The sequence below is a fragment of the Eumetopias jubatus genome, unplaced genomic scaffold, assembly GCF_037043125.1.
Source record: "Eumetopias jubatus isolate StellerSeaLion01/CBP00866 unplaced genomic scaffold, mEumJub1_p1.0 scaffold_6, whole genome shotgun sequence".
NCBI lineage: Eukaryota > Metazoa > Chordata > Mammalia > Carnivora > Otariidae > Eumetopias > Eumetopias jubatus.
In genome coordinates this window covers 126,563,726-126,587,894 of record NW_028274812.1, presented here as the reverse complement: position 1 = coordinate 126,587,894, position 24,169 = coordinate 126,563,726, and the positions used below count along the sequence as shown (strand labels likewise).

Genomic DNA, 24,169 nt, shown 5'->3' with positions numbered 1-24,169 from the left:
AAGCAGAGAAATGGAAATTATAAAAAAAAAGTTAGAAAGATGACAAAAGGAAAAGGAATTAACTTTTGAGCCTGTCAAAATTTTAAAATCCAACATTTGGTAGAAAACCTAAATTTTTAGGTCCAAGAAGTTTTTTATTATTTTTTTTAATTCTTTTTTTCCCTAAATTTTATTTATTTATTTATTTGAGAGAGCGAGAATGAAAGATGGAGAGAGAGCACATGAGAGGGGGGAGGGTCAGAGGGAGAAGCAGACTCCCCGCTGAGCAGGGAGCCTGATGCAGGACTGGATCCCAGGACTCCAGGATCATGACCTGAGCTGAAGGCAGTCGCTTAACCAACTGAGCCACCCAGGAGCCCCCAAGAAGTTTTTTAAAAAACTCAAAAGAAAATACAAATAAAACTAAACCTAAGCACATCATAGTCAAACTGCAAAAATCCAAACATGATAAGAAAATCTTGAAAGCAGCCAGGGACGGACACCACACTATGTAGAGGGGATAATAATATGAATGATGGATGATATATCATTCAAGAACAAGAGACAAATCAACAATGAAATGATATCTTTAAAGTGCAGGGGAAAATGTCAATATGAACACAGGATTCCACATTCCCTCAGCAAAAATCTCCTTCAAAATGAAGCAGAAGCCACAGTGGGATGCCACACACCTATTAGAAATGGCTAAAATAAAAATAAAATTGCAAATAGCAAGTACTTTTGAGGCTCTGGAATGACTAGAACTGGAAATGCAAAATGGTACAGTGTTTGGAAAATAATTGAGCAGTTTTTTGTAAAGTTAAACATTAGATGACCTAGATATTCCACTCCTAGTATTTAATGAAGTAAATTGAAAACTAATGTTAAAAACTTGTGTGTGAATATTTATAGCCACTTTAGTCATAACTGCCAGAAGCTGGAAATAAACCAGGTGTTCTTTAACTGGTGAGCAAATAAGTACACTATGATGCATCCATACAGTAGGATACTCCTTGGCAACAAAAGGAGCAAACTTGATTCACACAAGGACAGGGATGTATCTTAAATCCATTTCTCTAAGTGAAGGTAGTCAGACCCCAAAAGCTACATATTACATGATTCTATTTACATGACATTCTAGTAAAGGAAAAATTATAGGGGTGAAAAACGATCAGTGGTTGCCAAGGATGAGGTGGGGGAGGAGCTGACTACAAAGCGGCAGCACAAGAGACTTTCTGGAGAGATCTTTATTGAATCTACAGTGTTAGCCATTTAGGACATCAGTTACCTTTGTGACGGAGGGAAGGAGAAAGTGATTGTCAGGGAGAGTGAGCAAAGCTGGTTCAAGCTCTTGGTCACACAGATGTATTCAATCTGTAATAATTCACTGAGCTTTACATGAAGAGTTTCTGCATCTATTTCAGGATGCAGTTTATATGTCAATTAAAAAATTTTAAGATTTATTTGAGAGAGAGAGAGCGCGCGCAAGTGCTCACACATGAGCTGGGGGGAAGGGGCAGAGGGAGAAGCAGACTCCCCCCACCGAGCAGGGAGCCTGACCCCACTTGGGCTCCATCCCAGGACCCTGGGATCAGGACCTGAGCAGAAGGCAGCCTCTTAACATCCCTGAGCCACCCAAGCGCGCCTATGTCAATTAAAATTTAAATACTACATATTTGCATAAAAATCCTAACTCAGTGTCTCAGAATAACAGCAGCCTTTTGTTGTGTTTTGTGTTTATGTAAAACACGTTTGCTCATGGCATCATCAGATGGATTTTAATATTCCAAAGTATTACCGTTTGCTCATGGATCATCAGTTGGATTATATTCCAAAGTATTACCGTCCTAAACCTTGGGTGAGCTCCTAGGGTCTTTCCATTTTTGCTTCAGTTTGGTAAGTCACGTGGTTTTGATTTTTTTATGATGCAGTGTTTTTCCAGAGAAGTCCTCCCTTCCTAAGATGTGTACCAACACCAGGACACCTAGCACGGTTCCTTGCACATTGTATACACAATACTTGGGGCACTGTGTTGACAGGAACAAATCCAGTAGGAGAAGCTTGTTTGTGCACAGGCTAGTGAGCAGGTGATGGCAGATATGACTGAAAAGCTACACTCGGCAGCAAATGTTTTCATACTTTATTTGATCAACTATTTGCAACTAGTTCAGCCAATGATAATTGGTTTAACGAAGTGGTTTTCAGCCTTGGCCACACACTGTGATCACCTGAAGAGCTATTACCTGATGCCCAGGCTCTGCTCCAGGGATTTGGATGTAATTGATCTGTCGTAATTTGGGCTCTGGGAATTTCAAAAGCCCCCCCCAGGTGATTTCATATGGAGCCCCGGGTGAGGACCACAGATTTGGGGCCAGGGATGCATCAGCTGTAAGTGATTTCCATGTGTGCTCCAGGGTTTTAGAAAACAGTTCTGCCCTGTTAAAATCAAAGGGCTACTTTGGATTACTCAGCTATCTGTCTAAACTGCAACAGGAGGAAATATCTTCTTAGCAGATCCATCTTTATGTCACTTGCTTTCAGAATAAGGGGTTGCTTCGGGCACAGCAGTTTGATTTCGTCTGTGTTGAAAATCATTAATAGCCGGGACGCCTAGGTGGCTCAGTCGGTTAAGCGTCTGCCTTCGGCTCAGGTCATGATCTCAGGGTCCTGGGATCGAGTCCCACATCGGGCTGCCTGCTCAGCGAGGAGCCTGCTTCTCCCTCTGCCTGCCACTCCCCCTGCTTGTGCTTCCTCTCTCTCTCCCTACTAAATAAGTAAAATCTTTAAAAATAAAAAAAGAAAATCATTAATAGCCTACAGATACCAAAAAGGGATGAAAAGAATTTGCAAACATGTGGAGCACATTATACATGTTTTCAAATTTCTCCTATGATTAGAAAGGAAAGCTACATTGCTGAAGACTTGATTTCCTAAACAGCCCTCAGCCATTTCCCTAAATTATTTCAAGTGTTTCCAAGATACTCAGTGTTCTCTGAAGGGGATTATTCCCAGGGTGAAGGGTACGAGATGGATGCCGATCTCAAAGGAATTCTGCTTCTACTGCAGAAGCCTCACTAGCAGAACCTCTGATGACGAGGGAAGCTGCAGGGGCAGCATGATCCTCGTGGAGGCGGGGGAGTGCTTTAGTCAGGTGGAGTCGAGACAGGGTCCCAGCCCAGCCATTTAGTTACCGTGGGGCTTTGGACAAGTTTCTTGACTTGGATGACAGTTACGTAAACCTCTTGCAGGAAAAGGCCTAATACTGACTGCAAAAACACCAGCGATTCTTCATTCCTCCTTGTGGCCCACGCCCTCCTCTGCAATGTGATTTTACCGCTGCTCGCATTCAGAGGCTGACTGTCTTCCTCTGGTCTTACTCGCTCTGGCCAATAACAACGCAGTGGGTATGATGACTGTGCCAGTTTGGGGCGTGGGCCCAAAAGGTCTTAGATGCTTCTGCTTTTTCTTTCAGAATACAGCTGTCTCCAAGCCCATGTGAGCCCGCTGGAGGATGAGATACAATGAGGAAGAGAGCCAAGGTGCCCACTTGACAGCCAGCTCGCCCCCAGAAGCAGAGCCCCCTAGTCAACGAGCAGCTAACCACACACGCATGAAGGAGCCCAGCAGAGACCAGACTGGTCCTGCGGAACCCAGCCTAAACTGCTGACCAGCTCAGTCATGAGCTAGGTAAGTACTGGGGTGGTTTGTTACACAATAGCTAACTAGTACATACACCAATCGCAGACACGATGTCAAGATTCAATGATCTATTAATTACAGGTTACTTGGCAAACAGTAGGCAACCTATAGGTGCTGATTTCCTTCTTCCTTTATTGAAAGTTGCATCTCTCAAGTTAAACAGAAATACATGCAGACGTGTATGTATGTGAATGGTGCTTAAGCTCACACAGCTCCCCACACTGCAAGAGGAAGTGGGCGACCAGAGTCTGACTGCGAGGGCCCAGGGCCAGACGGCGAAATAAGTTTGCCTTTTCTCCCTCCGAATCTAAACTCTGGAGGTCAAGGCTGTGGACAGATCTAAAGACATGGAGTTCCCTCCTTTGGGGGCTCCATCTTCCTTCTATTGCTGTCTGACCTCTGGGAAGGGGGAATGGACCCACCCCAAGACGCAGTTTGTTGGGAAGCCATGGTCTACTTTAGGAAACTTCCTCTTGGGGCACCGTCTCTTCTCACCTTGGGCTGAGGGGAGGTTGGTGGGGAAGGGGTGATGCCTCTGGAAGGGAAGGGGATGTTTTCAGGCACTTCACTTCCCCAAGGTCAAGAGGAGTCACCTCCCCAAGGTCAAGAGGAACCCTGAGTGCTGCATTTCCAATGTGACAGCCTCTCAACACATGTGAGTGCTCAGCACCTAGAATGTGGCTGGTCCAAGTTATGATGCGCTGAAAGTGCAAAATAGAGTGAATTTCAAAGATCTAATACAAAAAGGTGAAAAATTTCATTAATAATTTTATATTGCTTACACATTAAAATAATATCTTAGATATATGAGGTTAAATAAATTCATAGTAATACCATCAATTTCACCTGTTTGTTTTTATTTTCTCTAATGTGAGTGTTGAGATTTAAAACTACAGACGTGACTCACTTCCTGCTTCTACCGGACATTGCTCTCTTCAAGGACCGCCTCCTTTTCAAAGCGCGGGCTGCCTCCTCAGAAGAGCAGAGGACAGGAAGATTAGGAAATCTGAAATTTTGAAAGAACTTGGCATTTTACTGGTTCCACTTGTGAATAAGGGATTTAATAAGGCTTTAAATTTAAGATTTAATATTAAAAATAAAACGCATCATTTCAACTTCGTGTTAGGAATTGGTATCGTTTTGCACGAGGGTTGCAGAAGCAATGCGAAGACATGGTTCTTGGCTCCAGACCTTTACTACTTAGCCTCTCACAGATTGGCTCCAGGTCCTGATATTTCCATTTTACATTAGATCCCCTTCCTCCAGGGTGATTAAGGAATAAGGCTGAAATGAAGTTTGAAGCTCTCACAAACCAAAGGATTTTTCTTTCTGTGGCTTTACCAGCATTTTTAGTTTCTAATATTAGAAATACAAATTGCAGGCCACAGCTGGGAAAAAGAGTGTAATGAATTGAGTCTAGAATCACACTACAGCTAATTTTCATAGGCATGTGCATTACCAAAAAGGGACATTACTTCCAACAATTCCAATACGTTCCCAGGACTTAGTCCACACCAAGCATGAGACTGAAAGTCCTCAGTGCCGTCACTGGTATAGAAATGGGACCATGCGCTGCATCCAGACAGGGCTGGGATGCTGTGAAGAGAGCAAATCTTCACAAAAACACTAAATAATAACACTCTCTAGTGAAAGCATGATGGTCGTTAGTTGATGCAAGGCAACTTTCTTTTTCTTTTCTAATAAACAACATCTTCAAGGAGAGAAGCCCAGCCTCCATGCAATGCTTCCGTGGCTACTCAGGGATATGACCGAATTCAAGAGCAATAAAGGAGATGAAAGCCACATTTTAAATGTAAACAGATGGGTCACTGAAAAATTTTCAGATCCATAAATCCATGTATATGTTAATCATCACAGTATTGTGAGATGCAGGGAAACGATAAAGCATGTGCTGCTTATTATATATTCCCCCCACCTTTCTCAAGTTCCTAAGTGCAGATACTCTATGAGAAAAAACAATTCCAATTGACATCAATGTGAACATTTAGTATTATAAAATTAGTTTTTTTCATTTTGTTTAACTTTAAAGCCAAAGATACATACTTCTACCTCTAACATACTGCATTTTCATAAAAACTCTGAATGTGAAAAGCTTCCTTTCTTCGATTACTAACAATAATTGCAAAATTGCCCATTCTACGAAGAACACTCTTCTAGGAACTGTGGGGAAATGGAAAAGAAATAACCAATATTGTTCCCATGACCTGGCAAGTCCCTCAAAGCTGGGGCAGAGAGATCGTTTCTCCGGGGCTTAGCACAGTGTCTGGCAAACAGTAGAAGCTTAATTAAGAGCTTGTTGATTGAATAAATGAATACTTCCAATGCACACGGAGGCCAAATACAGGTAAGTTCCACACCTGGTGCTGTGGACGGATGTGCGGAAGCACACTGACCGCCACCTGTATACCCATTCCTTGCTGGGATTTAGCCACGCCCTGCTCCCCAGCCCCAGGGCAACGTTTCCAGCTGTGGGAGAACTTGGGGATTTCTCTCTCCCAAAGTTCTTACCTCATCGCCATCTCCCTTCCCTCTGTCCCAACTGTCCTCCCACCTTTTATTCTGCCTTCCTCTGCTCAGAGCTCTGTTCCTTCTACGTGGAGCAGTTCCCGCCACTACACTTCCCTCCCAGCCCCTTCCCTTTCCTTCCCTCCCCGCCCCTCCTGCTGTACCTCTTCCAGCAGTTCTTGTCTGCTTTTCCTCATAAAATAACTCTTCTTCCACTCTCTGCCTCATTCGCATTCACTGGGGGAATCAAACATTCACCCCACAGTTTAGTATTCCACAGATTTGGAAAAAAAGGAAGTCATATTGTGGAACAAGAACCAGTGCCATCCACTTCTACAGATGCCGGAAGTAGTTTAAGAGCCGTTAGAATCGGCAGAGAAATCTTCATCGTTCTCATTTCCTTCTAATTAAGTTATTTTTCTCCAAGCACCAGCAGTCAAGACAAATTTTTATTGTGCCAGATATAGGAAGGAATGAAGTACCCACCCTGCTGCAACTTGGACGAACCTGGAGAACATTATGCTGAGGGAAAGAAGCCAGTCGCAAGAGTCTAAATATTATAGGATTCCATTTGTATGAACTGTCCAGAAAAGACAAATCTAGAGGGATGGATGAATGGATGCCTAGAGCCAGGGTAGTCAGGTGGGAGCCTAGCAGCTACAGGGAGTTTCTTTTTGATGTGATGAAAAGGATCCAAAATTGACTCGTGCCAGTTACACACATCTGTGCATAGACTAAAAACCATTAAATTATACACTTTAAATGAATGAATTATACAGGACATGAATTGTATCTCAAGAAAGCGGTTTAAAATTTTTACAAATGATGAATTGTTTTACACATACAAAATTATATGGTATACAAATAGACATTCTGTATCTGTCACCTGCTTAATAAAATTTTACCACTACCTTTGATGCCCTCTGCATGGCCCTTCCCAAATACAACTCTTTGCCTCCCCTCCTAGAGAGTCATTCATCTGAAATTTTAAACAATTATTATTCCACTTTCATTATAATTTTGCCACATATGTATCTAAATAGTATAATGTTTAGCTTTGCAAGTTTCGACTTTCTACAGATGTATGTGCCAAATATACTTGTCCCTTCCCTTTCTCTTTCCGCGTTGTATTTTTTGAGAGTCTTTCACATTTTAAAGTTCCTTATTCAGGGGTGCCTGGGTGGCTCAGTTGTTGAGCATCTGCCCTGGGCTCAGGTCATGATCCCCGGGTCCTGGGATGGAGCCCTGCATCCGGCTCCCTGCTCGGCAGGAAGCCTGCTTCTCCCTCTCCCACTCCCCCTGTTTGTGTTCCCTCTCTCGCTGTGTCTCTCTCTGTCAAATAAGTAAATAAAATCTTTAAAAAAAATAAAAATAAAGTTTCTTATTCAATTCTATGCATTGTTTACTAATTAGCCTCTAAGTTTAAGATACTAAAACTTACCTCAGAGAGGATTCTTGTGAGATAATTAATATAAAGTGCTTGGAGGGGCGCCTGGGTGGCTCAGTCGTTAAGCGTCTGCCTTCGGCTCAGGTCATGATCTCAGGGTCCTGGGATCGAGCCCCACATCGGGCTCCCTGCTCAGCGGGAAGCCTGCTTCTCCCTCTCCTTCTCCCGCTGCTTCTGTTCCCTCTCTCTCTGTCCAATAAATAAATAAAATCTTTTAAAAAAAAATAAATAAATAAAGTGCTTGGAGTAGTGCCTGATTCATTATAGGTGTTCAATATTGTATACGTAATATATACATTATTACATAATTATTGATAATTATATATAAAATTATAGTGATTACTCCTTTCTCTGTTAATGTATATTATTTCATCAACTGAATTATGGATTAATAGTTTTCACATTATAGCAAAATCCAAGGTACACAGAAATGCCTCATTTTAGACATCTGAAGTCCCTGAATAGCTAAGATTTACATTTTTTACATCCCAATTTACTTCTAAACATATGTTTTTTCCCTTTAAACAAAATAAAAGAATGGGCTTTATAAAAAATGTCAACCATTTCCAAATTCTCTTCCAAAATTGTTATTTGAACATATGTGACAGAGCTTTAGTCAGACGGTGTGACTGTTCTGTGTTTTTTCCCCCAGCTTTCTTGAGATATAATTGACATATGACATTGTGTTCTGTTTTTAAAGTACGCCTTCATTTGTACACTTCATTTGTACACTTCCACCGTACACTTGAACACAGTCCACGTAGTTGCCATTGTTAATATGTGCACGTGCTCCACCAAATTCCAACCAGCCAAAGGGAGAGGACAGGAGGCATTCTGGCTCTGAGCCCTTCCCAGAATGCCAGGGATTCAAGTCCTCGCTTGGGGGGTGGCTCACATACCCTTCTTGGGGGCCACTGATGTTTTCCGCTGTGGCTGCTGGATCCAGTTCCCCGGCTGCCTTGTATACACCAACACCCATCCATTTGTGGCAGATGCCTGGAGCCCTGGGCTGGAAAGGACTGTGAGGTCAAGTTTAGGCTTGGCAGGAGGGGAGGCCTCTGATTTACTACCGGTGTCTTCAACAGCTACAGTTCTCAGCACCATCTTCCCTGCCACTCCCACCTGTAATGGGGTGATGTTAGGTGATTTCAGGTTAGCACGCGTACCGAAGAACAAACATATCCAGGAGCTTCAGAGTTGGAGAGTTCTCTCCTTTCACCAATATAGATCCAATATATTTGCATGTACCGTTGAATAATACAGGGTTTGAAGTCTGCGGGTCCACTTATCTGTGGATTTTTTACAGTACAGTACTGTAAATGTATTTTCCTTCATTATTTTAACGTTTTTTCCCTAGTTTCCTTTATTGTAAGAATACAGTATATAATACACATACACAAAATGTGTTAATTTATTGTTTATGTTCTCAGTAAGGCTTCTAGTCAACAGTAGGCTATTAGTAATTAAGTTTGGAGGGGGAGTCAAAAGTTAGATATGGGGCGCCTGGGTGGCTCAGTTGGTTAAGCGACTGCCTTCGGCTCAGGTCATGATCCTGGAGTCCCAGGATCGAGTCCCACATGGGGCTCCCTGCTCAGCGGGGGGTCTGCTTTTCCCTCTGACCTTCTTCCCTCTCATGCTCTCTGTCTCTCATTCTCTCTCTCTCAAATAAATAAATAAAATCTTAAAAAAAAAACAAAAGTTAGATATGGATTTCTGATTGCATGGAGTGGGGGGGGTGTCAGCATCCTAACTTCTGCGTTGTTCAAGGGTCAACTGTATATTTACAGGTACTGTATTTGTGTTTTGAATTTGTACACTGACCCAGGCATTAATTTATGTAAAATAATATTCTAACATTTTCACAGAGTTGAGCATTTTTAAATTCTGTTTCTGTACTTCTAATTTTATTGCATTGTAGCCCCAAAATGCGATCTAAAATTGTCCTTGTAGATTTACTAAGTATATTTTTGTGTTGTTAGAATATAATCAAAGGTATTTTTTTTGCAAAAAAAGAATATTTTTATTTATTTTTTGTTGGCTTGGTTTTTTTAAAAGTTATTTTGCTACTATATTCTTTTGGGTGTATATATATATATATATATATATATATATATATACACAAATCAGTTATGTTTCATTTCCTGTGCTTTTCTTTCTTACTTATTTATTTTTGCCATTTCTGGCCCATCATTCTTAGACTTTTGCTATGCTCTCGAATCTATGATCTAGTATCTGTTGGTCAATTAAGATTTCTTTCAGCTCTAGATACCAGAAATTCAGAAAATTATTGTATGAACAAGCAAGGGTAGGAGATGAGGCTGTAAAGGGAGGCAGGGGCCAGGTAATCTATAAGCTTTTATTCTACTGCCGTGAAAAGCCAGTTTAAAGCCAGGCAGGGTTTAAATAGGGGGTGGGTAGCATATGCAGGCCTACCTCTGAGATATTGCGGGTTTGATTCCAGCCAACCACATAAAGTGAGTCAAATAAATTTCCTGGTTTCCCAGTGCATATAAAAGTTATGCTTAGGGGCGCCTGAGTGGCTCAGTTGGTTAAGTGTCTGACTCTTGGTTTCAGCCCAAGTCATGATCTCAGGGTTGGGAGATCGAGCCCCATGTTGGGCTCCACACTCGGTATGTAGTCTGTTTGAGATTCTTTTCTACTCTCTCTCTCCCCCTCTGCTCTTCCCCCTGCTCACTCTCTCTAAAATAATAAATTAAATCTGTAAAAAAAAAAAAGTCATGCTTACATTATACTGTAATCTATTAAGTGCATAACAGCATTATGTCTAAAAAAGTAAATACCTTGATTGAAAGACTGTTTATTGCCCAAAAAATGCTAATCATCGCCTGAGCTTTCAGAATTGTGATCATTGATCACAGATCACTGTAACAAATATGATAATGAAAAAGTTAGAAATATTCTAAGAATTACCAAAATATGACAGTTACACAAAGGAAGCAGAAGCTCTTGGAAAAATAGCACCATCAGACTTCGTCGACACAGGGTTGCCACAAAACTTCAATTTCTTAAAAACACTGTATCTGCAAAGCGCAGTAAAGTAACGTGCATTAAAATGAACCGTGTCTGTATCACATTGTTCAGGTTTTTGAGAAATCAGCCTGGCTGCTGAGTGGAGAACAGACTGTAGGAGGGCAACAGACAGGAAGCAGGGAGGTGGTTAGGAGCCTGTGTTTGGCAGCAGACCAAGAGAGGGCAAGGTGGCTGAAACTGGTTTAGAAGTGGTGACAGAAGAGGCTGTAACCAGGATGCCTGTTGCAGGCAGAGCCAACAAGCCACAGACTTGCAGTGGGATCATGTATGGGGGGGAGAAGGTTAGAGGAGTCAGGAATGATGCCTGGGTGCCCCCCTCCCCCCACCCCAGGGATGAGGACCCAGGCCTGGTAGTTCTCAGTGGACAGATGGTCCTGAAAGCTGAGAGACCACGTGGGATCACGGGGGGGGGGGGGGATGGGTGGGGAGGAAGGGCAGGAAAGAGAATGGGGGAGGGTAAGGATCACTAGAGACCTAGAGGAGGTGAAGCAGGAGGGAGGTAGAATGAGATGGGAGGGAGCCCAGGAGCAGGGAGGTTCTCAAAACTCCAGAGGGAACTGTTTCAAGAAGTGTTTTCAAATGTACCCACAGATTTGTTCTAACAGGTATGGCAAGCATGCACAGAAATGACTGTCCTAAAGGAAGAAGTTTTTACTCACAGTTCCCTAGAATCAGGAGGAATGACAGGTCATGCAGAGCCACCACTGCAAGCCAAGCACATCTGGGTTGGCAGGGGGAGTGAGGGGAGAGCAACCCTTAGTGCTTTTATTATGGGAAGGAATGAGTGAGGCAGGGTAACCCGACCAAGTAGGTTTAGGATTGGCTAGTTTGAAGAGTGTCCATGGGCGCTGGAGTGTAGGGACTGTCCCCAGTTATCTAGAATCCAGCCCTGGGGTTATTAGGGCAGGGGAAAAGGAGTCTGGAGTGTAACAGTTTACAGAAGAGGTGTTTCAGGGTGTCAACTCCAGATTAGTAGGTCTGCAAATGAAAGGCATGCTCATTGCTCAAGTTATTTGCTATCTTTAGGAATTAGCTAACCTGGGAGGGGTCAGGCCCACCCTGGTCAGTGAGACCCCAGATGCCAGAGCATCAGAGAATAAGAATACAGAAAATAAGAAAATATAGCTAATACAAAGTGCTCAACTGTATCATCTGTATCAAGTGCATCTAAAAGACTGAGATAAGAACAGAAACTTGGCCTTGAATTTGCCAAAATGGAAATCATTGGTGACCTTGATAAAAGCCAAGTCAGTGAGGTAGTCTGGAGGAAAGCTAGAATGGAATGGGGTCAGGAGACAATGTACGGAGAGGAAGCTCTGATGGAGCAGAGAAACACAATGGTGAGAATGCAGAGGAATGCACAACATTAAGGCACGTGTGTATGCTGATAGAAATGACCCAGCAGGCAGGGAGAAATGAATGAATCATTACAGACAGAACTCCAGAACACCGTGGAGGTAGGCTTAAAGGATTCTTCCGTCCCAAATTTACTTAAAGTTACAGCTTTAGTCTTTAAAATAAACGAGATTTTTGCCTTTTATTTCATACACAGGCACACCCCACCCCAGAACATACCCTCAAGTACTGTTTCCCTGGAAGAACACTTGAGTTATGAATACCCAAACTGCATAGTGGCTGTTCATATGTATATTTTCAGCTGATATAATTTATATTGAGTTTTCAAAACTTAATAAAACGCTTTTTAAAAAAGATTTTATTTATTTATTTGACAGAAAGAGAGAGGGCACAAGCAGGCGGAGCGGCAGGCACAGGGAGAGGGAGAAGGTGGCTCCGGGCTGAGCAGAGAGCCTGACGTGGGGGCTTGATCCCAGGACCCTGGGATCATGACCTGAGCTGAAGGCAGACGCTTAACGGACTGAGCCACCCAGGCGCCCCATAATAAAACATTTTAAACTAAATGGCTTGCAAGAAAACCTTCACGTTGGTTAGTAGACCATAAAATCACACCAGTCACTTTGCAAATTTTGGAGTATCAGCAAAGGTATATACGTCGGATAGTTGGTCTCAGAGAGGCCACTGCTACTTAAATGTGAGGTGACCAAGAAGTAGTGTTTTTTTTTTTAAAGATTTTATTTATTTATTCATGAGAGACAGAGGGAGAGAAAGAGAGAGAAGCAGAGGGAGAAGCAGGCTCCCAAGGAGCAGGGAGCCCGATGCGGGACTCGATCCCAGGACCCCGGGATCATGACCTGAGCCGAAGGCAGATGCTTAACCATCTGAGCCACCCAGGCGCCCAAGAAGTAGTGTTTTAAGCATTTTATATCCTAATATGACAGTTGTAACATATCTGGGTGCCATACTGTGATTCAGAAAATTGGCAGAATTTTGCAATTGACCTATTTCTGATCATCTTTCCTGTTTAAAATAATGGGAAATATGTTTTTCTTAGTTTCCTCAGAGACAGGCTGACATTTCAGGCTCAGGTTACTGACATTAACTGGCAGAAGATCTTCCTCCAGCCTTGTCTCAGTTGAAAATTTTTAAATACTTACCTTGTAAATTACTTAACTTCGGTTGTTCCGAATCTTATAGCAAAATTGCTGCTCCAGAATGTTGTACCACAGTCTGCTGTTTTGCATCCTTTCTGCACAGAATTGGGGCTGTACATAACTCCAGTTTGAGAGACATATACTAATGCAGAACCTGATCAGAAAAATTATGGAAAAATGAATTCTCACTGCAACCCCCAACAACCGCTCAGACGGGATTTTTAAGAAGGGATCTTAAAGTGGTTCCGAAGGAGTCGTATTGTAGGGCCAACAGAAACTGTGCATTCTATTCCCGCACAAAGTTACTTAACCTTTTGGGAAGGACCAGAGAGAGGCTTTACGGGCAAGAGACAGCAGCAAGGGAGGGACGGAGGGCAAGTCAAGAAAGATGGGTTTGAAAAGGCAGGTTCTAGGTTTCCAGGTGCCAGGTATTTCCATGTTAGGTAATGAATTTGCGGTTTCAGTAACGCACGGCAAACCTCTGCTAAAGTTACTACACGGAGCCCGGGCCCCGCGCAACTGGCTCGGCGCTTCCGTACTGCGCATGCCCAAGGGGCGGGGCGGGGCGAAGAGGAGGGGCGGGGCGCGCCGGGCTGGCCCGGGGCCGAAGCCAGGGAGAGCATGGCCACCCTGCGTCGGCTGCGGGAGTTTCCCCGGCACTTGCTGGTCTGCGAGAAATCCAACTTCGGCCACGACAAGTCGCGCCACCGGCATCTTGTGGAGACGCACTATCACAACTACAGGGTGAGTTCGGCCGCCGTTGGCCTCTCGGGCATCGCTTCATCCCCAGGAGCTGGGGAGGTCTGGGCAAAATCGCATTCAGCTTTGAGTGGCGGGTCCGCCCTCGACTCGCAGAGGGGCGGGGCCCCTCGCCAGGCATGTTGGGAATTGTAATCTCTTCACTGCTCCTTACTGCTCGCTTGCGGAACTGCAGGACTACCACTCCCAGGATGCTCCGGGGGCGGGGGCAGTGTCCTCTTCTCTCGGGGGGGAGGGGAGGGGCGGGGCGGCGTGCCCCCTGCCGACTCCAAAGCGCGCTTGCTTCTTTGGTCCCGCCCCTGGTGGGGTGCTTTCCCGGGAGGGACGTGAGAGTGGGGGCCGAGCCTGGGAAGTTAAAGAGCGAGGGATGGGTGCGACGTGGAGCCGCGGGTCGGTGGAAAATCGGGGCCGGACTCGGCGCTCCTCTCCACGTCTTGATTCTTTCTCCCTCGTGGGAGCGTCTTGCCGAGTCCGGACCCAGGAAACACGTGCTTTTCTAAACTATGGGAGCTAGGTTTAGATCTGAGAACATTCCCACTTTGCCTGCTGTCTTCTGTGGTCTCCAGCCAAAGCGCTCCAGTTCGGCACCTTTGTGTAGAAATGCGCCGTGGTGGCCCTGCTTGCGAGCACAACTTAAGAGCTTTACAGGGGTGCTAACATGGGTGTTGCTTCGTGAAAATGTGATCACTCGTGGGGGTGCTTTGTGTAAGTTGAGGCCTTAGTGAGGTTAATTATCTAGCATCCGGCAAGAGAAGAGAATAACCCCAATGCCAGTCAAGTGTCCAATGGCTCGGTTTCACCAACCCATGTAAGTGGCGAGGTCTCCAAAAACTCAACCTGAAAATGGTTTTAGCCCTTTACACTTTAAATTCATCAGCCTCATCTCCACCCAGACCTGACTGTCATGGCAGTTTCTCAAAGACACAGGTGGTGAGGCCGGTCCCTTAGGAATAGACTGGTGTTTGAGCTTTGGGAGAGTGCTTTTCAAGGTGGGGAGCACTTTGGGCAACATTTGAAACCGTTTAGGTTTAACATCTCTGCTTTAGACAAAAGCTCATCACGGGCAGCAATCGGGGTGTGTATCTTATCTTTTCCAGGCTGATCTGTAGAATTTTTCTGTCTAGAAAATAGAAACAGCCTGGACCACTTCTGCTTTCATGGAGCCTCTTAATGATTGATGTCCCTAATTTCCTTATGCCCTAAGGGACAGTCCTTTTGATTCCAGCCTGGTACCAGGTTAAACAAATTTAGGGATATTCCACTGTACCATATTGCCTTAAAAATTAATTAGAGCAGTGGACAGGGTATAAAACATATTGTTTATTTGCAAAAGCTTGCCATTAAATTTTTTTTTTTGCTTCTTTAACTTCAATGTTTGGATACGGAAATGACAAACGTGAATTGTCAAATTTCTCTTTTCCTGAGACTAGTAAATTAATGTAAGAGTTTTATAGAAACCCGTGGGGGAATAGTTAGCAGCCCTCATAAGTTACAGCACTCTTAAAAAGCTGGAGGCTGATCTACATGAAAGTAAGACTGGTTTATGTTACACATTCCAATAGGTTTCATTTCTGATTCCTGAATGTGGGGTTCTGTCAAAAGAGCTGAAAAACCTAGTCATGGAAACTGGACCCTATTACTTTGTGAAGAACTTACCTCTTCATGAGTTAATTACACACGAATTCATCAACACCTTTGTGAAGAAAGGTAAGAAAAATCTTGTCGTGTCTGTGAATGTGGCAAGATGAGGAAGTATAGTTAGATCACATCACGATACCACGGCTCTTCTCGTGTCTTAAATAGGGCCTGTGGCGGTAGTCTGTGTGGTCAAGTGCGTGCATCACTCCCCCTCCCTCAGTATGCTCACCCTACTTTTTCTCCTGCTCTCTTTAGGTGGTGGTTTCTGATGACACTCGTCCACGAGTGTGGCAAGGGGATGTTGTAATGTAAAGCTATCCCTCATCTTAAAACAAGGATTCAGGGAGAGGAGAGAGCCTTGGGATCTGTGTGTTCAGATACACTGCTGTCGGTGCGTGGCCACAAAGACCACTGTGTTCCTAGCAGTCCCCACTCAGCCGTCTCGAAAGGTTCATCTCCTGATGCCACCCAGCTGTTCACTGGGTGGTGTGCTCATTATGGTTCAGTGTCTTCTGCTTCGAGTTTGTGGCTCTGACCCTCTCTGCTCACCCCACCCCATTTCCACTGATGTCTGCCTGGTTGGCGGCTTTGTTCTAGTTGTTTCCTAGGGAGCACTTGTTTGAAACCATATTTCAGACTGTCGTTAGGGATTCCCCCCTCACCACGTAAGTCACTGTACTTAGAAGTAAGCAAGCCCCTTCTCTTGCTGTAGGCTCCGTGTTCGTTGTCTGCAGGGAGCCCTGAAGAGTCCAGTGACTTGCAGTTCCTCTCATTCGGGTGCTGCTGGCCCTGTTTGCAAAGCTGGCCGTGCGTGTTGTCTTTGGTCCCGTCAACTTGAGTCCTTTCATCCATTTTGAAGTTTGGTGCTACTTTGTTAATAGTGTGGCCACTGGCTGTAACAGCACTTTTACATAACCAGGTTGAACTCTTGCAACAGCTCTGTGAGTTAGGCCTCTGATCCCCATTTTACAGGTGAGGAAAACTGAGGTTCACAGAGACTGAGTGGCTTTCCTAACCTCACACAAGGTCCTGGAACATTTTGAATCTTTACCTGGAACTCTTCCTCTCAGGAGCGTGCACTGACCTAGTATTCTACTTTGTGCCTCTCGGCCAGCACCCTCAGCGGTACACACCACACCCGGAGTCCATTTCCTGCTTGATGGTAGTCACCTGGCACAAATAGGCCCTGGGTGGGGGCGTGAACTAGCTGTTGTGTGGCATCTGTGTCCTCGAGCTCACCCTTGGCAGGTTTTAGGGTTATTTATTTATAGATTGTATTTATTCATTTGAGACAGAGAACACGAGTGGGGAGAGGGAGAAGCAGACTCCCCGCTGAGCAGGGAGCCCGACGCGGGGCTCGAACCCTGAGCCAAAGGCAGACACTTAACCATCTGAGCCACCCAGGCGCCCCAGGTTTTAGGTTTATTGAGGGAGCTGGAGCTGTGGTGGATACTGACCCTTACTCACCTGGCAGATATGTTATCATGTGAAGAGAATCCACTAACTTCTTGCAGGTGTGATTTTTTTTTTTTTTAATTTCTCATCTGGACTTCTTACAGGTTCGTGCTGTGCACTAACATACAATACAAATATCGATGAAGATAATACTGTGGCCCTGCTGCCAGACGGTAACAACACTCACTTTTTCTTTAATTTTAAAAGAAGTACTGTAAAAAAAAAAAAAGTCAAATCTCCAGATTCAGTCCCCTTCTTAGAATGAACTGTTTTTAACAGGTTGGTTTTTATTCTTCTTGACATTTTCTATGAATTTATAAACACACATAAAGCTTGTTTTTTGTTTTTTTTTTAACATAAATCACATTGTACCACATTGTTTCTCAATTTTCTTTTATCTCAATATGTCATAGACATCTTTCCATATCAGGGCATATGGTTCTGACTTACTGTTTTTAATATTTTGAAGGTATTCTAGTGAAGAGGTAACCATGATTTGTTTAACTATTCCATCTTTAATAGAAGTTTAGATAATTTGTTTCACTGTCATAAATAATATCCTTGTATGTATAATAGGTTAAAATATTCTTGTACATAAATAGGATGTATGTATAAATAATATCCTTGTATCATAAAGAAGATCCTTGTATGCAGTTTATTACCCTCATATTTAACTGCTCGATGGGCTGTGCTTTCTTTTAATCAGAGAACATGTCATATTTTTAACATCTCTTTTATGGGAACTATTTGACTTATAGGGAAATTAATTTTATCACTGGATAAAGATACTTACGAAGAAACTGGTCTTCAAGGTCGTCCATCTCAGTATTCTGGCAGAAAAATCATGAAGTTTAGTAAGTATTACGCTCTCATCAGTTTCTAACAAGTCAGTAATCTTCCTGTAGCAATTTCAATGTAAATGTTTGAATTGCCACTGTTCTCTTTGTTCAGAAGGAGTATGGCTTTTTTTTTTTTTTTTTTTAAGATTTTATTTATTTATTTGACAGAGAGAGATAGCGAGAGCAGGAACACAGGCAGGGGGAGTGGCAGAGGGAGAAGCAGGTTTCCCGCTTAGCAGGGAGCCCGATGCAGGGCTTGATCCCAGGACCCTGGGATCATGACCTGAGCCGAAGGGAGACGCTTAACGACTGAGCCACCCAGGCGCCCAGGAGTATGGCTTTTTCTTGTCTTTAAAACTTCTGACCCACGAGGCTCTAGGTTGAGCTTTGGAGAGACTAAGTTTGCTGTTCTGTTTCTTTTCGGCTGTGGGCTGCATCTTATAAGGATCACAGAATTGGAATGGTCCATTAAATATATGTTTTGGGTCAAAAATCAAAGTAATGAACCCAAGATAAGAGTCTACAGCTTGTTCTTAATAAAGAATTTCCTTTACTTTCCCCAGGTTTTTTATGATTACTAGTAGAGACACCCCCACCCCCATGACTGAAGAGATACGGTTCTGCCGATATTGTCCGGCTTGAACATGAATGACAGGCTGTCACATCCTTGGGTAGATTAGGATTGACCTCCCAAACCTCTGCCCTTGGGCTTTGACCTCGGAAAAGTATGAATTTAAAACATTTGTTGTTACTGTCAATGCTAGAAATGCCCATGAAAGGCAGAGTTTTGATTTGGTAAACCAAAGGAGTGCAAGAACAAAATAATTTTTGCTAGTCATAAAACTTCCAAAAATTCTGATGCTTTTTAATACAGCACTTTTTCCACAGGGTAGGCTGTGTGTATATGAATGAACTGTTTATTCCTCTTTCCATTTTTTTAGTTGTTTCCATTGATTTGATGGATTTATCCTTTAACCTGAATTCTAAGAAGTATGAAAGAATATCTTGGTCCTTCAAAGAAAAGAAGCCATTGAAATTTGATTTTCTTTTGGCTTGGCATCATACAGGTATGGAAAATATGTAACCGTACAGTGATTTGGAAATCTAGTCATTAATTAAAGGGGAGTAATGGAGTATTGAATTGTGATTCATCCCTGTGGTCTAGGATATTGTGTACATATGTGCATAAACATTATTCGGGAATCTGCTTCGGGCCCCCTGCCATTCCCGGGAGCCATAGTTTGGGATGATGTAGGCATGCGGCCATCTGCCTCCACCTCCTTGGGTTATGTGTCAATCCAGAGATCTTGAGAGTGGCTTCAGAGCAGTTAACTTTTATATGTCTCTCCCCTTCCTTCCTACACCTTACCTCAAACAGCCTTGGCGGTATGTTTTAAAATAACACAAATTATAAACACAAACTGTTGATTATTTCAGGGTCCAAATCAGGCATGCCATTAAATGTCAGACGAAATTTGTTGTAACTTGGAATTTATTAGAACGTGAAATTTAGTGGGGTGTTTGGTCACCAAACGTGGTGACGTGCCGACAACTTCCATGCACCTTGCTCCTTTTAGAGTGTAGCTTTGGTCCATCACAAGATTGTAACGAGTCAGATCATCACAGTTGTGATGGTGTCATATTCATTTTTGGAGGATAGGGAGGCACATAGGTCCATTTTGGAAATATGCCTATGCATCTGCTCTGTGTGGGACGTTTCTGGTCACAGGGTGCTCCAGGCTGCCCCTATGAGTCTTTAGTCTGTAATGCTTTAGTGCTTCTCCTTAGGGTAGAGATACAGGAGGGCAGGCAGACTGACAGACAGTTGCATGAAGTCTTCATTGAGGACCATGTGTGCTTTTGGTTCTGGAGAGCTCTGTGTTCCTAAGGCTCCTAATTATTCTAAGGGCTTGTCAAGAACTGGAGAAAGTCCAAGATTTTCCTCACTTGTACGCCAAGTAGTTAGCCAGCACAGTCTCATGGATGCTGGCAGAAGACACAAGACTTGGGATTGAATTACTCACAGTAGTGGCCGTAGTGCAGCAGGTCCCACTACCTACAGGGTGACACACAGTGGGCCAGGGGATACGACATGTGCCATGGGCTGCATTACAGGAGAGGAATCCTGAGCTGCAGGAACTCCAGTCTTACATCCTGGCTAGTAAGCCTGCGGGCCTTTGCTCTGGGGCGGAGGGTTGGGGCTGGGGGAAGGGAGCAGATTATTTCTATTACACTGGACGTGAAGCAAGCCTGACTTTTGCTCCCAAGGGGGCCACTATTTCTGTCTTCCAAGGCTGTTGGAAAATCCTTGAAGATAAGTTGGATTTTACTGGGTTTTTAAAGACAAGCTTAAATGAGATTCTGCCATCATTCAGTTCCTCTTGTGTTTCCTTTACAGAGATTATGCAAATAAACTCCTCTCTGTAGAGTTCACTAATTTTATTTAGCCACGAGTAGCACTTTTTTGTATTCAGTAACTCAAAATTTTCTTACTAGAGCAAATGCTGAAACTAATATGGGGTTGCATCTGAAAGGATTATGCTTTTCCAGGAAAAAGGAAAGGAAATGAATGTTTAGGGAACTTTGGCACAAGGAGCCGAAAGCAACTTAAATGATTTTAATTTGAATACAGCTTTGCACCACTCCCTTTTGCATTACTTCATCTCACCTGCTCCCCAGAAATCTCACATGGGAATGGGGCGGTTTCAGGGATTCACTGTACTTGCTCTCAGGAGTCAGATGACCTTGTATGGTGTGTTTTTAAGGTGCGGAAGAATCCCCAATGATGTCATACTTTTCCAATTACCGAATTCAGGAGCATCAGCCAAAAATAGCCCTGAGCACCGTGACGGAGCTGCCGTGCCCCGTGCTGCGAAGCAGCGCCCTCCGGGGGGCGCCAGAGACGGCCTGCAGCGCTCCAGAGCTTCTGGACTGGCTTGGCGCTGTCTTCAGCCACGCAGAACTGTGCGTAGCAGCTCCTGGGCTATGGGCTTAGGCTCTTGCTGACTTCTTGTTCTTCATAGGGGTTTATACTTTGAAAATGAATCATGCGGGAAATGTAAATATGTTTTCTTTCTTTCTTTCTTTCTTTTGTGTGTGTGTGACAGAAATAATGAGCCTAGTAACTTCATATCAACCTATTGCTGTCCTCAGCCAAGCACAGTGGTGGCCAAAGCTTATCTGTGTACAATCACTGGTTTCATACTTCCAGAGAAGATCTGTCTCCTCTTGGAACAGCTGTGGTGAGAACGCTTTTTGCCTTTTATATCTTGCTTGTCTGTACCCACATGACATTTTAGGGGCAGCGCTACTGTTCCAGATTGCAGCGTACTCTCACACATGTTTCCACTTTTTTCCTTGCTTGGGCTCACAGTGTGGTAATATTATCATCTTAAATGATTTAACTGTCCTTGGTGATAGGAAAATTGTATTGCCAAATACTTGTCCTTATGAAAAGACAAAGAGCAGGGTTTAACTAAGCTTCTTGAAAACAAATTACTCATTTTTCTTGTGCTCCGGAAGTTGTACTATCACTTAAGAAAACAGCAGTACTCTGTGGGACACACTATGATCTGTTTTAAATGTTCGAGTTCTGCAGATGTTTTATTTTGAAAACAAGTTGACCACTTTTGAATCCAAATCATGTCTAAGATCTCTTCTGGCCCTGACATCCTGTGAAGCCCTAGGCGTCATTAACATGCCAAGGATTGGACAAGGCAGTATGGGGTTTTTCATTTGAGAAGGTACTCTATAAATAAGACGCTACATTTTATCTACTGTCAGGAAACTCTGATTCCATATTGAAAAGACCATGAAGCAAACATAATGCCTTCTCAGTCTTCACTTTTTATTTTTTTTTAAATAAGCTTAATGCCAGGCTTGAACTTATGACCCTAAGATCAAGACGTGAGGTCGGATTAAGAATTGGATGCTTAACCAAGGCACCCATCAATCTTCACTTTTTAAATGTCTTAAGATTTAAATCTTGAGGGTTTTCTTTTTTAAGCCCAATACCCTTTTTCATATATTAGTTTAGTACTTTCATTTTCCTCAATAAGAAGGTTGGATTTTTTTTTTTTAAGATTTTTATTTATTTGAGAGAGAGTGAGAGAGTGAACACAAGCAGGAAGAGTGGGGGAGGGAGAAGCAGGCTTCCCGCGGAGCAGGGAGCCCGATGTGGGGCTTGATCCCAGGACCTCGGGATCATGACCTGAGCCAAAGGCAGACATGTAACCGACTGAGCCACCCAGGCACCCCAAGAAGACTGGATTTTTTTAAATTTAATTTAATTTAATTTTTTTTTTATTTTTTTAAAGATTTTTATTTATTGAGAGAGAGAGAGAATGGTAGAGAGAGAGCATGAGAGGGAAGAAGGTCAGAGGGAGAGGCGGAGCCCGATGCGGGACTCGATCGTGGGACTCCATGACCTGAGCCGAAGGCAGTCGCCTAACCAGCTGAGCCACCCGGGCATCCTGGATTATTTTTTAAATCCAGTAAATTATTCTGCAGTGTTTCAGTTAACAGACTGAACAGCACTGTTAAATGGAGGGAAACTATTCCTGTACACTTTTTGTTTTGTTTTCGCATCTTAAATGATGTTCCACAGTAAGCGTAGGTACTGCTGAAGTTGGTTTTGGGCATTCTGTAATTGGTTAACATTTACTGAATACACCACATAGGATCAGGAATGTAATTTGCATCTCTTAATCCTTATAAATAAAAGCTAAGGCCTAAGCTTCATTGGAACATCAGAAATATCACTTATCCTGAATAAGTAAAAAAATGTGAACATTCCTAGCCCTCCCTGTTTGTTAAGATTTATCTTTCTTTTTCAGTCACTACTTTGATGAGCCCAAGTTAGCTCCTTGGATTACGTTGTCAGTACAAGGCTTTGCAGACAGTCCTGTTTCGTGGAGAGAAAATGAACATGGTTTTCGAAAAGGAGGAGAACATTTATACAACTTCGTGATTTTTAATAATCAGGACTATTGGCTTCAGATGGCTGTTGGGGCGAATGATGACTGTCCACCGTAAAAAATACAAAATTTAAAATCATGTTTGTTTATGTTCGTGCTTTCTTTCAGATTTTGTTAATGGTAAAGGACTGTGTGTTCACTCAGGTTTGTATGATGATGGCATTTTTTAGATCAGCATCCATTAGCATTCTTAGGGCCCATCCTGTGAGTGTAGCTGGGACTGACATCCAGTGAATAGCTCATAGTTGATTACCCCTGGTCAGTGCCAGTGTAAGTACAGAGGTGTGGGTTACTGCGTGGTAGAGTGGACTAGGGTGCCCAGGGAACAGGTGTTCTTAGACCATTGGGTAAGATGTGTGCTGTTACTCGGGTGTATGATTACAACTTTTTCACATAATAAAAATAAGTCCTTATATCATACTTCTCAGAGCCAGCCCTGCTTTAAGTACTGATTGTATTTTACCTCATTTATTATTTGTTTAAAAAAGATTTTATTTATTTATTTAATTGACAGAGAGAGACAGCACGAGGGGGAACATAAGTAGGGGGAGTGGGAGAGGGAGAAACAGGCTTCCGGCTGAGCAGGGAGCCTGATGTGGGGCTCAATCCCAGGACCCCAGGATCATGACCTGAGCCGAAGGCAGACGCTTAACCAACTGAGCCACCCAGGCGCCCCTACCTCATTTATTTCTTGCATCAACAGCACAGAGTATAAATGAGCTACCAAGGTCACACTGCTTGTGAGTCTGAGACCTGACCTCAGGCCAGCTGGTTCCTAAGTGTGTGTTCTCACTCTTGCCTCTGGATCAAGAGAGGGGTATTTGGATACTGGATATTGTAAAGAACAAGTTGAAAGAATTTTTTCCCCTAGCACTATGGATGATAAAGACCAGCTGAGAACAACTAAAACTTCTGGAATATATATCAAGAACCATTTTTAAAAATGGATCAGTGAGCTATAAGTCTCAAAAAATTTTAAATGGAAGTAGAAGCACAAAGAGGTAATTAGGACACTGGGGCCACTTTTTGCCCTTAGGGACATTTGCCAAATACCTAATTAAACTTTGTTTTTCATCATCTGGAGTGGGAAAGGGGCAGTAGCATAGGAGACAAAGCTTAGGGCCTGCCCAAAGTGGGAGGGATAATAGGAGATCTCATGAAGTTGAGACCCCAAAAAGATAGACTTACTAAGGGTGAACTATGAACAAATCTGCCTGCCTCCTCCCTCTCCAATCTCCCCTTGTCCTCCCCCACTCCCCCCAGATAGCAAGGAAGATTGCCTATCCTGAG

At 43.3% G+C, this 24,169-nt stretch overlaps 1 protein-coding gene and 1 long non-coding RNA gene across 2 annotated transcripts; both read left to right on the top strand.

The window, feature by feature from the left end:
* The first annotated feature begins 3,431 nt into the window (after positions 1 to 3,431).
* On the top strand, positions 3,432 to 4,793 carry LOC114223853 (uncharacterized). Its single transcript, XR_003612260.2, has 3 exons — positions 3,432 to 3,666; positions 4,257 to 4,425; positions 4,554 to 4,793. It is a non-coding gene; the product is annotated as an uncharacterized LOC114223853 (long non-coding RNA).
* A 9,012-nt stretch (positions 4,794 to 13,805) lies between these two features.
* RPP40 (ribonuclease P/MRP subunit p40) lies at positions 13,806 to 22,958 on the top strand. The gene is made up of 8 exons (XM_028122932.2): positions 13,806 to 13,956; positions 15,534 to 15,678; positions 17,169 to 17,237; positions 17,823 to 17,918; positions 18,845 to 18,970; positions 20,669 to 20,867; positions 21,011 to 21,145; positions 22,739 to 22,958. Exons 1-8 carry the CDS (start codon positions 13,834 to 13,836, stop codon positions 22,935 to 22,937), a joined length of 1,092 nt encoding a protein of 363 aa, XP_027978733.1. The 5' UTR covers positions 13,806 to 13,833; the 3' UTR covers positions 22,938 to 22,958.
* Positions 22,959 to 24,169: the final 1,211 nt, after the last annotated feature.

Coding starts and splice junctions, on each gene's coding strand:
- RPP40 (XM_028122932.2), top strand. CDS start 13,834: ATGGCCACCCTGCGTCGGCTGCGGGAGTTTCCCCGGCACTTGCTGGTC. Junction 13,957..15,533: donor CGCACTATCACAACTACAGG/GTGAGTTCGGCC, acceptor ACATTCCAATAG/GTTTCATTTCTGATTCCTGA. Junction 17,238..17,822: donor TGTGGCCCTGCTGCCAGACG/GTAACAACACTC, acceptor TTTGACTTATAG/GGAAATTAATTTTATCACTG.